General features: G+C 41.1%; 1 protein-coding gene across 1 annotated transcript in view; it reads right to left on the reverse strand.

Annotated features, from left to right (window-relative positions):
* The window catches only part of MCCC1 (methylcrotonyl-CoA carboxylase subunit 1), a 60,901-nt gene extending 46,096 nt beyond the window's left edge, over positions 1-14,805 (reverse strand). Inside the window, exons 1-5 of the mRNA XM_001915596.5 lie at positions 14,647-14,805; positions 11,665-13,995; positions 8,100-8,146; positions 6,395-6,531; positions 2,885-2,980 (exon numbers count right to left, since the gene is read on the reverse strand). Of these exons, the coding sequence (XP_001915631.1) occupies positions 2,885-2,980; positions 6,395-6,531; positions 8,100-8,146; positions 11,665-11,753 (369 nt within the window). The 5' untranslated portion in view covers positions 11,754-13,995; positions 14,647-14,805. The remainder of the gene's footprint in view (positions 1-2,884; positions 2,981-6,394; positions 6,532-8,099; positions 8,147-11,664; positions 13,996-14,646) is intronic.
* Positions 14,806-15,133: the final 328 nt, after the last annotated feature.

Consider the following 15,133-nt stretch of genomic DNA (forward strand, 5'->3'; position numbering starts at 1 on the left):
TTGCTGGAGGGCTGTTATTTAACTGAAAAATGGTCTCAGTGACCCTTCATTAAAAAGGGAGCGGATCTGCACCTCTAAGGAGACTGATTAGAGGAGAAAACAATAATAATATAAGGAAGCTGGCTGGCCTCTCAGAAGTTTTTTTTAAAGATTTTATTTCTGCTTTTTCTCCCCAAAGCCCCCTGGTACACAGTTGTATATTTTTAGTTGTGGGTCCTTCTAGTTGTGGCATGTGGGACGCCTCTTCAACAGGGCCTGATGAGAGGTGCCAAGTCCACGCGCAGGATCCGAACCAGTGAAACCCTGCACCGCTGAAGCGGAGCGCGTGAACTTAACCACTCGGCCATGGGGCTGGCCTCAAGAAGTTATTTGTAATCAGTTGAAACTTCTGATTAAACAACACCTTCCCTTTTCCCAAAATGCAGGGCAACAAAGTTCTGCTCAGCCAGGTCAGATGAACAGGGAGTGGGGCCGGGAGTCAGGGCCTCTTGTTTAATCCTTTTTCTTTCAGTGAGACAAGTTTTGCTTTCAAGGCACTTGGAGATCTCAATAAAAATGCAAATTACGCATAAAAATGTAAGTTACAGTGGGTTTGGGGTGAGGCCTAAGAGTCTGCATTTCTACCGAGCTCTCAAACGATGCCATGGACCACACTCCAAGTAGGGAGACTAGATGATTTTGGATCTCCTGTAACCTGTGCGTTAGATTTTACATCTGTAAAATGGAAGCAATAATACTAGGTCATGCATGCTCAAATACATGATAAATAAAGTGATATTTATGTTCCTAAGGAAATATATAAAATCTATGCATTATCATCTCCTTACCCTCCTAAGGGCCTTTACTCCAAGCAATAAATAAAACCTTTAGAAATAAGCATATTTTAAATACCCGTATGTATAAATTAATGCTTATTCAGTCTAGGAACTCTGACTCTAAAGCGGAGGACAGTGATGCAGGAATACATAAATACAAAACAACTAGTTATATTCACTGATTCAAATTAATAAACCTCTATGCACCAACTCTTTGGTTTGCCAGGAGGTACAGAAAATAAGTCTTAGGTGTGGGTTCTTCCCTTAAGAACACAACGGCGTTGAGGAGCCAAGATATGTATTAAAATCATTAAACAAGATAATAGCTAATTAAGTATAAAAATGACTGCAACAGGAAACCAAATGCTAAAGGAAAAGGGAGACATCAATGTGACTAGAGGAGACACGAAAGAATTTATGAGAGGGAGGAATTCAGGTGGCAGTGAAGAGCAAGACTTCTGCAATTAACTCCTTATTATTCTGCCTGCTCTCTGTTATTAGCCCACCTTTGCCCCCATCCCACTAGTCTACTCCTCATCAGCAGCCACAATGATCTTATTTAAATGTAAATCAGATCACATCACTCCTCTGCTTAAAATCCTCCAGGAGCTACTTAGAATGAAATGCAAATCCCTTAACAAGGTCTATAAGGCGCTAAATAATGTTGCCTTTACCTCTCTGCTTCATCATCTCCTACCACTTTCTTCCTGCGTCAGTTGGTCTTCTCAGCTCCAAACTCAACCTTCCATGCTGTGCTTCATGAAGGGGCTCTGAAAATTCCTTTTCCTGCCAGCTGGCCTCCTGTTAGGTTCTGCCAGCAGGGGCCCCTGTAGGGAAACTGGAGGCAGGGGAAGTCTTCCTAATCTTCTACCCTGGACAGCAGCGGTTCCAGTCTTCAGGTTCTTTTAGAGCTCTGGGAATCAGCCTCATTATGCCCCCTGCAGCCAGGTGGGACCCCTCCACAGAGATCTGAGCAACAGCTGCAGAAGGTCCCTCCTCCGACCTCGACCTCTTCCCCAGCTCAGCCAGTGGCTATCAATTTCTGGTTAACTTCAACATACCCTTTTTCTTTACCCCTGCCCCTCCCCCTCTCCCTCTCTCTCTCTCTCGCCCCTCTAACACTGGTGGATCTAATTCCTAAATTAAATTCCCACTGTTGAAGTATCTAATGGAATTTCAGTTTTACTGGCTGGATCCTGAATGACAAGGTCCCTTACTGCCTTCGCTCCATCAACACTGAACACACTTGTCCCTTGAACACCAAGCTTATTTTCATCTCAGAGTCTTGGCAACTCTGTTTGGCTGAACCTTCCTCCTGAAGTCCTTCACATGGCTGACCTAATAGCAGTTAGGTCTTTGTTCAACTGTCACCTCCTCAGAAAGGCCTCCACTGACCACCCTATTTATTTATCTTTTTTCTTGAGGAAGATTAGCCGTGAGCTAACATCTGCTGCCAATCCTCCTTTTTATTTTTTGCTGAGGAAGACTGGCTCTGAGCTAACATCCATGCCCATCTTCCTCTACTTTATATGTGGGATACCTGCCACAGCATGGCTTGACAAGCAGTGCGTGGGTCCACACCTGGGATCTGAACTGGCAAACCCCAGGCCACCGAAGTGGAACATGCAAACTTAACCACTGTGCCACCAGGCTGGCCTCGAACCACTGTCTAAAAGCATCTCCTAATCAGTCTTTATCCCCTTATCCTGCTTTACTTTCTTTCCACCATTTATAACACTCTTAGTTGTATTTGTTTCTCTATTTGTTTAAATGTTTACCTGGTTTCAAAGGTAGAAGGGCTGAATTCCTTCTTAATTTTAATTTATAATTTAGAGCCCCCCTCCACCTATTTTCCAAAAGATCTAAAGTGTACATGACTCAGGAAGAAGGTAGAGTGGCTGAGGAATGAGAAGGGACATGTCTAGTTTACAATGACAACCCAACAATCAAGTGTAAAAATCTGGCGAATGGCTAAAAACAGAGAATGAGTGCTATAAATAATAAGTAATTTTGTGAAAATTGTACAGAACTTATTCCTTTCGCATTATAAATCTCTTCATGACTCTGACCTGTGCAGTGGACATCTTGGCCACTTGAATGATTTTCTCCATGGAAAGGTAGCTCTGTTGAGAGGGAGCAGGACCGATGGAATATGCTTCGTCTGCCTGTTTAAGAAATATTACACGTTTAAAAGACCACACAGCTAATACATACTAGTACACCGTACAGAACTGCTTCCGAGTCATTTTATTACTACAGTCACGCGTCACTTAATGACAAGGATACATTCTGAGAAATGCGTTGTCAGGTGATTTTGTTGTTGTGGGGACATCACAGAGTGTACTTACACAACCTAGATGGTATAGCCTACTGCACACCCAGGCTGTATGGTACTAACCTTTGGGCCCACTGGTGTACATGTGGTCCGTCACTGACGGAAGTCTCATTACACGGGGCCTGACTGGATAAATAAAAATGCTGGCTCCCCAAGAACAATGCAAGAATTGAGAAACAGAAGTACCAGCTCATGTCTATGTTATAAAAATAAGCCAGTTTGGAATCTTTTGCATGAAGAGGATGCCAAAACTTGATTTTATGTATAAATCAGACACTAGAGTGAAATTAAATTTCCTTAGGATGGAAAGCAACAGGCATTAGTCATGGTATTATTAGCAACAACAATAACCTTAAATGTATTTAATGTCTAAAATTTACAATTTGACAACAGAGACAAAATATGCAACAGATGTATACAGCAAGAAATAAAATTACAAAGTTTATTAAAGTTTATATAATTATTAGACCACGATGAGAATGGTCCTTCTCTACATTTGTGAACTATTTTATACTGTCCCTTAAAACTTTCACGTAATCACAGCATCCCTTGAAGCAGACCAGATAGAAGACATCATTTATAAATTCAAAGATGTACTGAATGCCCACTTTCGCCACACTTCGAGGTGGGAACTGCCTGGACAGCAGTAAACAAGAGGAATGCTCCTGTCTAGAAGCAGACACAGACATCAAATATACATTCACACACACAATGAGAACTGTGATAAAGGCCACAGAGGAAGAACAAAGGACATGACGCAGGTAAGAGGGAGACTGATCAGGCCCGAGGGAGGCCAGGGAAAGGCTGAGAGGGAAGGTCAGGGACGGGCCCTCCAGAACGATCAGGACTTGGCCAGGCAAACGGGTGGAGGGCGTGGAGCTGGGAACAGGCATGGAGGTGGGGGCAGGCCTCCCAGGCAGAGAAAACAATAGGTGAAGGCCTGAGGTGGGAAGAAACTGACCCATCTGAGGCACTGAAGGAGGCTTGTGTGGTTGGAGCACACTGAGCAAGGGGTCAATGAACCACAGATACAGCTGGACAGACGGGAGGGCACAGATTTCAGAGGGCCTTGTGGGAGGCTAAAGCTGTGGATTTTCTCTCAGGGAACACACAATGAAATTTTTTTTTAAGTTCTTTTTGTTTGTTTAATTTTTAATTCCACAAACATAAACCCACTCTTATTCTAAAGAATGTGAGCAATAGCAGAAAGGCAAAGGATCCCTCAGGCACTGCCCCCTCCCTCCTTCCAAATCCCTTCTAGATACACGCACTGTGACCGACTCGGGACACATTCTTCCCTACTCACATTCTGATTTATTCATATATATCTTCATCAACACATATGGTTTTTGTTTTTACACAAACAGGATCAAACTATATAGAAATCTTCTGCAACTGCTTTTTTCATTAACAGTATGTCTTGGGAGCTCTCTCCGTGCTAGTACACAGATGTCTACCTCATAGTTTAAAACAACTGTGCACTGTTCCACACTATGGAGGGACCTGTCTTCATTCAATCATGCACCTCTTCACAGATGTTTAGGTCATAATGGCAAAACACTGGATGCCGGCAGCAATCTTGCACAGCCCTTTTTGCACACATGTGAGCATGTGTCCGGGCAGAGATTGAGAGGAATATGTGCAGGGTTAGGTTGAAGGATGTGACACTTTAATAGCTCTTGGTTAATCATCCCTTGAAATGGTGTCATCAATACACATTCCCATCAACATACTAATTTCCAACCACATTAACCAACACTGAATACTATCCATCTTTTAAATTATTGTGAATTTGGTGGATCATAAAAATGTTTGAAGCATTTAAAGCAGAGGAGTAACATGAAAAAGTTTTGATTTTAAACTATCAGCATGGCTGAAATGGAGAAAACAGATTGCTACAGTATTTGACCAGGCAAGAGATGATAATGGCTTTGACGTAAGGTAGAGGGCAGAAAGAAGAGGAAAGAAATGTCTGGGAAGTAGAATTAACAGCACTTGGTGATTGTCTAGATGGATGAGGATGAAGGATGGAGAGTGGGAAGGCAGAAGGAGGGATGGTCAAAGACTCTCAAATCTCAACATTATTATTTTTACGCAATGCTGTTGCCATCTACTGGGTTACGAAAGTCTGTAAGAAAAAGCAGGTTCAAAATAGAGGAAAGGTCTTGAGGTCAACTTCAGACATATTAGTTTGGTACCCATGACATATCCAGGTGGAGATGCAGATGTATATCCAGTTGGATATACCCGTACCGCGCTCAAAAGAAAGTGTGAGCTAGAAATAGAAATTTGGAAGTTTTTGGCAAAACCCTAGGATTAAATAAAATGATCCAGACTGAGAGTATATAGTGAGAAAAGGAAATGAAAGATTTTTGAAAAGGTGAGAGAAGGACTCCAGAGCACAGGCAGACGACTGGCCTTGGATGGGAAGAGGATGGACGCAGATGCAGGCAGATGAGCAGATTCTGTGGCAGGAAGCTCAGTTCTATTTCTCCATGAAGTTAAGTTCATCTGTTGAGAATAGGTGAGTAGAGGGAGAGTCAGAGGTTGGAATGGAGAAAACAGGCTCAAGATAGTCACTGCACAGAATGAGAAAGAAAAGTGGCCACAGAGCCGCGTGGCCTGCTGTGCAATGCTGAAAGCCCAGGTGAAGCTGGTCACCATGAATTTATTTTGGTGCTTGGAGTGTTGCTGTGGGCATGAAGAAGGCCAATAGTTGAATTCCTCCATGGTTGGGTTCTGGTGGATAATAGCTGGTAATAATTGATAACACCTACAAACCTCAGGGAAATAGGGTCCTTTTAGTTACAATTTTCCAGTTAAGCCAAGGCTCTGGAACATTAAGTGACTTGTCTAAGATCCCTTGGCCAGTAAGAAGTAGTTGCTAAGTCTAGAATCTTCAAACTTCTCCTTGTCCATCAGGGAATCTGGATATGTCCCACTCAAAGTGTGGTCTGTGGATCAGCCACATTCTGTGAACTGTTTTAACCAGTTCTTGATGAGATAGGACCTTGCCTGGAAGTCAACTACACCACAAAGCACAAAGCTTAGTCCAATTGGTGTTATGTTTGGAAAATGTTCCCAAGAGGAATTACTAGTGAACAGTTTGAACTTATCCACTTACATACTGTTAACACTAGCAAAAATAAACTGTTAACATAAAGAACTAAAATACTGATACAATGAACAAATAAAACAAAGACAATCACTTAGAAAATTTGACTTTCAGTTTTTAACAACATACCATGTCTACATGCATGGAATTCCTGTCGGCCTCACTATAAACAGCCACAGACTGTACACCCATTTTTTTAGCTGTTCGCATCACCCTGCAGGCAATTTCTCCTCTGTTGGCAATGAGGACCTTGGTAATTTTTTGTCCTGTTTAAAATACCATGAAAATCACACACAACTGTTACTGGGGATCAAGAAATGAGAATACGAAAAACATTCAATGATATTAACCAGCTGATAAACATTCATTTTGGTAAAATCAGCATAATAGAGCTTAAAATAACCATTTTAACTAGTATTACACAGTGCATTTCTTTTCACTGAAATTCACGATACCCTTATTAATATAAACTCTTAAATTACTCAGCTTTTTCAACTTAAAATAAAATTAAAAGATGCTTTGTTATGCCAAAAATCAATTTAAAATACCTAAAAAAAACCCCACAAAAAACCATCATAGTTAATTATAATTCACATTTAATAAGTACTTTTTTTTTTTTTGAGGAAGATTAGCCCTGAGCTAACTACTGCCAGTCCTCCTCTTTTTTGCTGAGGAAGCTTGGCCCTGAGCTCACATCTGTGCCTATCTTCCTCTACTTTATATGTGGGACGCCTATCACAGCATGGCGTGCCAATTGGTGCCATATCCACACCCGGGACCTGAACTGGCAAACCCCGGGCCACTGAGAAGCGGAATGTGCGAACTTAACCGCTGCGCCACCAGGCCGGCCCCTGTACTTTCTATGCCCCATGATTTGTGCTAAATATTCAATCTGGATTTAAATCCTCACAATAATCCTATGAAGTAGATACTATTATTATTATCATCCCAATTTTAAAGATGAAGAAATTAAGATAGAAAGAGATGTTACTTTCCTGAAATTATACAGCTAAAAGAAATGATGGGGGCCGGCCTGGTGGCGCAGAAGTTAAGTTCGCACATTCCCCTTCTCGGCGACCCAGGGTTTGCTGGTTCGGATCCCGGGTGCAGACATGGCACCGATTGACACGCCATGCTGTGGGAGGCGTCCCACATATAAAGTAGAGAAAGACGGGCACGGATGTGAGCTCAGGGCCAGGCTTCCTCAACAAAAAGAAGAGGATTGGCAGTAGTTAGCTCAGGGCTAGTCTTCCTCAAAAAAAAAAAAAAAAAGAAATGGTGGATCCAGGATTTGAACCCAGGTTAGCTTCACTCCAGAATCTGAGCTCGGAGACACTCTGCTCCACTGCTTCTACCGCTCTGAGCTCAGGGACGTGTGGTCCTCTTGCAACATAAATGAATATTGCACAGTTCACTGGCATCAGCGCTATAGTGAGATGCTATTGTATGACTATATAAAATGCACTTCCATCATCACACATGAAATAAATGTTCTTTCACAGTTGATAACAGTTATTTTTCTCGAAAAATAAGGTTTTATATAATTTAAAACCATGTTTTTCAATAGGGGTCTACAGAGCTCAAGAGTTGCCACAGGTCACAGGGGCTGCCAGGCTTACTTCCCTATGTATTTTAGACTAAATAGCAAGAGAGATTTGACATAAAAGTAAAAACCGTGACTCAATACTTACTAAAGAAATTATCATGAAAATCCAAAACTTCAAAAGTATATGAGGATTAATTCTATTATACACAAATTACCGGATTAAACATTTCCCTTTCTTAGTTCGCAATGTGAAGCAAAGCCAAATAGTACAACAAAGACAGCCAGTACCTGTGGTTGTGGCATACTTCACGGTTCTTTGCTTCCAAGGCCCTCTCCTATAAAATGAATCCAAACGGAATCAGAATTAAACAGGACATGCAAGATCAGTCATTGATCTTTCGAAACAATCTAAATTTGTAAAAACTGGAAACCAAGTCCAGATATGATCTTAGTTAGACCTTAAGCCTACAAAGTGATGTAACAAGACTTTCTTTGTGGAAAGAAAACTAATCTAGAAATCAGAAGTTCCAGTTCTGGCTGTTCTCCCTGGCACGTGTCTTTGAATGGAACACTTCACCTGCTTGCCCCTGAGGCTATCACGTGACCACAGAGTCCTCGACGAGGAGAAAGCCAAGGTACTTCAAGATCATCCAGTTCAGCTTTTTTCAAACTTTTTTGACTTGTATCCCAAGTAAACACTGTATGTGACTTCACAACCGAGTATATAACAAAACAGAAGTTTCATAAAAGGAGACCTTCTCTGCATGTTGATACTTTCTGTTCTACTCCATTTTATTAAATAAAAAATGCTGGTCAAACTACAGTTTGAAAAATACCAATCTAATTCAACCTCGGACAAGACAGGTTTGAATAATTCAGCCCAGAGGAGTAAAGGGAAGGAGCTGAGCAAGGGCAGCAGAAAGAATGCTGGCTGTGCAGCCAGAACAGCCCCCCACTGGCCAGCTCCGGTGACTGCAGCAAGTCACCTTACATCAGGGTTTTTCAATCTTTTTTTCATCACCACTCCCTAATGAGAAAACTTAAATACTAAGGAATAAGGTTTTGTAGGAGGGGGTTGAGCTTTGAAGGGCACCAAACCATGATAATATACAAGATTTTTTCACTCTCAATAACGAATTTTTGCTTTACAACTCAAGTTTCAGTGTCCTCACACAAGAGAGGAGCCTACAAGAGGTGATCTTGAAGATACCTCCCAGTTTTAAAAGTATACAATTTTAGTCTGAATCCTTGTATTAATGAGAAACAGAGAAAACAGGGAGGCTGTTTGACACCTACAATCAACACTTAACCAGACATACATAACTAGTTCTGAACACTTGTTTGAGGCGTCTTAACTCGTTAGAAGTCCATTAAGGTCTAAAACAATTTTTAACTTCCATGATACCTATTGATACAATAGTTTAACACTGAAACTTTAACGAAAGGTTGACAGAAAGCAGGCCAGATTCACTTCAGGAACAAAAAAGTATAATGATATTAGGTGTCAGCTAAAAATATACTGGGAAACAGAGAAACTGCTGATGCAATTGCATCTTAGTCTCTTCCGTCCATATCTGCAAGATTTGGTAAAACTATGCTTATAAAGGACTGTCCATATCTGCAAGATTTGGTAAAACTATGCTTATAAAGGACTAACCATTTTTGATCCTTTACAAAGCAGACAAAAAGCATAAATGATGTACATGAGATACTACGTAACTATGTATGTATGTCTACATACACACTATGTTTATAACTGTGTAACTGAACAGGACTAGCATTTCACTGGGGCAGATGACATTGGTGGATCTATACACTCATTGCCCTATGATGGACATTCAACCAGATGTCGCCATCCACGGAGGGCTGCTGGGAAGACCCACAGCTCTGGTGCTTGAGTTCCACAAGACGGGCTCCTCAAGAGGCTACTGCTTCCCCACATCTTTCCAATTCAGCTGACCTCACTTTCTTGATGTTTCAGGAGGGGGATCAACTCTCCTGATCTTTATAAGGTATTTTCTAGTTCATAGCATCTTCCCATCACACTCTTCAGATAGGTTTCTGATTAAGATTTAAGGCCTGTCCTGGACAGATGTGTCTATAAAACGGCTGCTTCTTGGTAAATCCAGCTTAAGACTCTAAATTTCAAGGCCATTGCTGACCTAAAGTTTGCTTCTGCCATTTTCTAGTCAAGACAGACAGACAACTACACACATACCTACCACTTATCTATCATCCTATATCCCAACAATGTTCTGATTGGTCTATTCCATTTTTCACCATTGTCGAAGCAACAACTTAAAACAAAGTTTTGAAAAACAAGATTAAGTTCCTTCCATGAGATAATTCCACCCTGATTCAAGGTCACTCCTATACCAGAATATTCTCATTTCTAAAATTCCCCTACTACAGATTCTTTTCTCTGAATTACTAAAGAATCATGATACAAAACAAAATGTAAACACCCCCTATACTGATGAAATTTTAAATTCTATATGCCATTAATAACTCTAAAATTTTCCAGGGTGACAGCTACTTGAGAACAGTTCTATACACAATAGCTAAGACTTGAGAAGAAGAGGGAAGAGAGAGAAAATGTATCTGTGTACTGTCCTGAAGAACCTGGAAACTCAAAAGAAAAATCAGGAGAAAGAGAACAGCCCTAACACTGCTGTCACTAACTGTCTTATTTTGCTCGAGGCAAGTCCTACAATTAAGTAACTGAAAATCCAAGGCGTCTACAATAACTTGTGGAAAATAAAAGCAAACAAAAAACTTGATCTAAATGGTTGACTCTGCCAAGGCCACATCTATGGATTGATTCACATGCGCCAGATTCTGTTTCAGCCTCTTTCCGTGTATTAATTCAATTTGCACAACCCAAGATGATAATATTACCTCCTGTAGGTACAAGTACCATCAGCCCCTCTAGGTTGGGAAATTGAAGCATAGAGATATTAAGTAACGTGTGCAAGGTTGCTCACACCTCTAGGGAGTAGCAAAGCTGAGACCCCTGCCTTCTGACTGCAGAATCTGTGCCCTTCAGCACTAAGCAAAACTGTCTTTCCAGAATGATGGAGGAGGCTGATGATGAAGCAAAGGAAGACAGAGAAGCCTGCTACCTGGAATCACGGGGGTGTCTTCACTGCCAAACATTATCACATTATCAAACATCATCAAAATGTGAAACTGATCTGGTGTCAGGTTAGCTGGAGACATCTGGTAGCTTTGCTCAAACTTGCATACAGAGCTTTTGACAAAACAACTTAGCCCTCTGGAAGGTAAATTTGCTTTTATTAACTTGATTCATTCCAACAATGAGAAAGAACTCCAGGAGTGTTTCTCTGTACTGGACACCTGATGGGGGATAGCCGAACCGAAAGGGGCTTGAGGGCGTCCTGGGTCCATTTCTTAACACTTGTGTCACCCTGGGCAAGTCGCTGACCCCTTTGGGTTTCACCAGAACCGGGACTGCAACAACTCTCCCCACACAGGGAAGGCAGGGAGCGCACAAAGTAAACTGTTGGGAGCTGCACAGCGTTACTCGAGCCCCTAGGGCCAGGGGAGCACGGAGAAGGTAGGCCCAGCTCCACTCCTCCCCCGCTTCTCATAAATGGAAAAATAGAGGCAAACGGAGCGCTGAAGGCTGGAGGTGGGGAAGAGGGAAGAAAAAGAACGGCTGGGTGTGGAGACGTCTCCTTCTCGATGCTGAGACTGAAAGCAGACCCCCCCGAAAAGGGCTGGCTTGTCCTCCTGTCCTCTTCTCCTCCCCCTCGACCTGCAAACCTCCGAACCTTGCCCGGCGCGCACGAGTCCACAGACACTGATCCACCGCCCCTCCACCCACTGTTACCTCGGCGGCGGCAGCAGCCTCGGGACACGCTGCCACCGGCTCCTCCCCGCCGCCACCAGCAGCACCGACACCGCAGAGGCCGCCGCCATGTCCCTGGAGCCCCGCAGGTCTTTGACTCGCAGGTACACCGGATGCGTCTCACACACTGCAAAACCTTTCCTCCGCTCCGCAAGCCGCTTGTCCTCCGCCGGCCACCGTCCAGGTCAAAGCCAAGCAATAGGCCGCTCCTAGTGCGATGGGGGCGTCTCCATCCAAACCAATCAAAGAACAGAGCAGGGATTTGGTGGCGGCGATTGGCCAATCGGGCCGCGTGCCCGAGGGGGTGTGGTCCCCGCCTCCTCAGCACCTTGGGTTCAGCGCCCCCGCGGGGAGAGCATGGCGCAGACCTCAGCCTTCGTCAGACCCACTGGTTCAGGATCGCTGTTTCTTCTCTTGGCCCCCAGGGTTCCTTCGTTCTTGTTGAGCTTCACGGCGAAGAACACTGTGATCCTCATTAAAACCGCCAGAAAGTGGGGGAGGCGGAGTTATGGGGAAAGAGGCAAATAGGATGGAAAGTAAGATACAAAATTTCTAGTGTTCTCAAAAATGAAGAAAAGATAAAGTAATATAAGTAACTAAAATAAAAATTTAAAAACCTTCTGAGCTTTTGAAAAAGTGTTTTAGTGATTGGGAAAAAGAGAAGTCAAAACTGAAATTGCAGATTATCTAGAAAATAAAGATAATGAAAACGCTACGTGTAGATGTTTATTTGATATAGCTAAAGCAGAGCTCATAGAAAAATTCATAGTGAAAAAAGCATATTTAGCATAAAGTATATATTTTCTAGCTAATTCAAGGTTGGAAAAAAATACGAAAATAAACATAGGGAATACAGAATAAAGAAACTAGTAGAGATAAAAGAAGAAATTAATGAATTAAAACATATCAAAGGACTAATAAATCCAGGGGTTCAGGAAAAAACTAATAAAATGGTTAACTAATCTAATCAGAAGAAAGTGGGGAAATGAACACTTGCCATGATAAAAAACATAAGTAGGAAAAAAATCTTAGATATAGAAAACAAATTATAGATTTGTAAGAGGCTAATTTTGCTCAACTGTAAGCAAATAAACCGAAAACCTGGATGAAATGGATGATATTACAAGAAAATACAATTTACCAAAATAGATCCTGGAAGAGAGAGAGAATCTAATCAAACTATTACCATGCAAGAACTAGAGAATATTATTATCAAAGAACTGTCTTTCCTCCTACCCTCACTTCCACCTTCACCTCCACCCCCAAAGCACATGACCCACCTTGTCTCACAGGGAAACTCCACCCGAATGGTAAAGAGTAGTTGATTCCAGTGCTATTTTTCTGTCCCAGAGCACAGAAAAAATGGAAATCTTCCTAATTCTTTTTATGAAGTGAGCATAACATGGATACCAAAATCTAACAAAGATAGTGCATGTGCACACACATTCTGACAACTATAGACCAACTTGATTTATGAATATCAATGGAAAAATCCAAAATAAATTATTAACTAAAATATTCAGTAGCATATGAAAAGAATAATACACGGTGACTGAGTAAGGTTTACTCCAGAAATGTAAGGATGATTCTGTATTAATATAATTAATTGATCTTACTAATAGTTTAAAAGAGAAAAAATACTATCATATTCATAGATGCTTAACAAGTCTTTGCTAAAATTCAACATTCATTCTAGATTTTTAGACTCAATAATTCAAGCAAAGTTATTGGAACAAGCGGCTAGCCTTCTGGGTAAAAATGTTGAATCTCTACTTGCTCCTCATACCTAATACCAAAATAAGTTCCAAATATATTTAAAAGGTTAACTTTAAAAGATGAAAGTATAAAAGTTCCAGAAGACATCATCTGAGATCTTAGAGTAGGGAAAGTTTTTCTAAGTGTAACACAATACTCAGAAACTATAACGTAAAAAGAATTGATAAATTGAACTATACAAAAATTTTTAAAAATCTGCACAGCAAAACATACATATAGCAAAAGACAAACAGTAAAGTGGGAATAATTTTATAACTTATCACAGATGAAGGGCTACTTTTCTTAATATATAAATGACTCCTACAAATTGATAAGAAAAAAGATCTATAATACAAGAGAAAATCATCAAAGAATATGAGAAGACCAATGGAACAGAATAGAGAGCCCAGAAATAAACCCACAAATATACAATCAACTTACCTTTGACAGGGTACCAAGAACACACAGTGGGGAAAGGATAGTCTCTGCAATAAATGCTGTTGGGGAAACTGGATATACATGTGCAAAAGAATAAAATTGGACCCGTGTCTTACACCACTAGAAGAAAACAGAGAAAAGCTCTTTGACATTGGTCTTGATAATGATTTTTTAGATATGACACCAAAAGCAAAGGCAACAAAAGCAAAAATAAACCAGTGGGACTACATCAAGCTAAAAAGCTTCTGCACAGCAAAGAAAATAATCAAAAAAGTGAAAAGGCAACCTATGGAATGGGAGAAAATATTTGCAAGCCACATATCTGATAATGAGTTAATATCTAAAATACATAAGGAACTCATACAACTCAATAGCAAAAAACAAATAATCCAATTCAAAAATTGGCAAAGGATCTGAATAGATATTTTTCCAAAGAAGACATACAAATGGCCAATACCTACATGAAAAGGCGCTCAGCATCACTAATCATGGGGAAAAGCAAATCAAAACCACGATGAGGGTCTGGCCCCGTGGCCGAGTGGTTAAGTTCGCACACTCCGCTGCAGGCGGCCCAGTGTTTCGTTGGTTCGAATCCTGGGTGCGGACATGGCACTGCTCATCAGGCCACGCTGAGGCAGCGTGCCACATACCACAACTAGAAGGACCCACAACGAAGAATGTACAACTATGTACTGGGGGCCTTTGGGGAGAAGAAGGAAAAAAAATAAAATCTTAAAAAAAAAAAAACACCGCAATGAGATACCGCCTCACCTTTGTTAGGATAACAAGATAAGTCTTGTGAAGATAAAAAGGGAATCCTTGAGCACTGTTGGTGGGAATGTAAATTGGTGCAGCCACTGTGGAAAACAGGATGGAGATTCTTCAAAATTAAAAATAGATCTACCATATGATCCAGCATCCAGTACATATCTGAAGGAAACAAAATCAGCATCTTGAAGTGATATCTGCACTGCCATGTTCATTGTAGTGTTATTCACAGTAGCCAGGATATGGAAACAACCTAAGTGTCCATTGACAGATGAATGGATAAAGAAAATGTAGTATATATAGATAGATAGATAGATAGATATAGACATAGATATACCACATATAGATATATATACCACATATAGATATATGTATACACACATACACACAATAGAATATTATTCAGTCGTGAGAAAGAAAGAAATCCTGCCATTTGCAACAACATGGATGAAACTGGAGGCCATGCTAAGGGAAATGAGCCAGACAGAAC

This window comes from Equus caballus, chromosome 19 (genome assembly GCF_041296265.1).
Source record: "Equus caballus isolate H_3958 breed thoroughbred chromosome 19, TB-T2T, whole genome shotgun sequence".
Classification (NCBI taxonomy): Eukaryota; Metazoa; Chordata; class Mammalia; order Perissodactyla; family Equidae; genus Equus; species Equus caballus.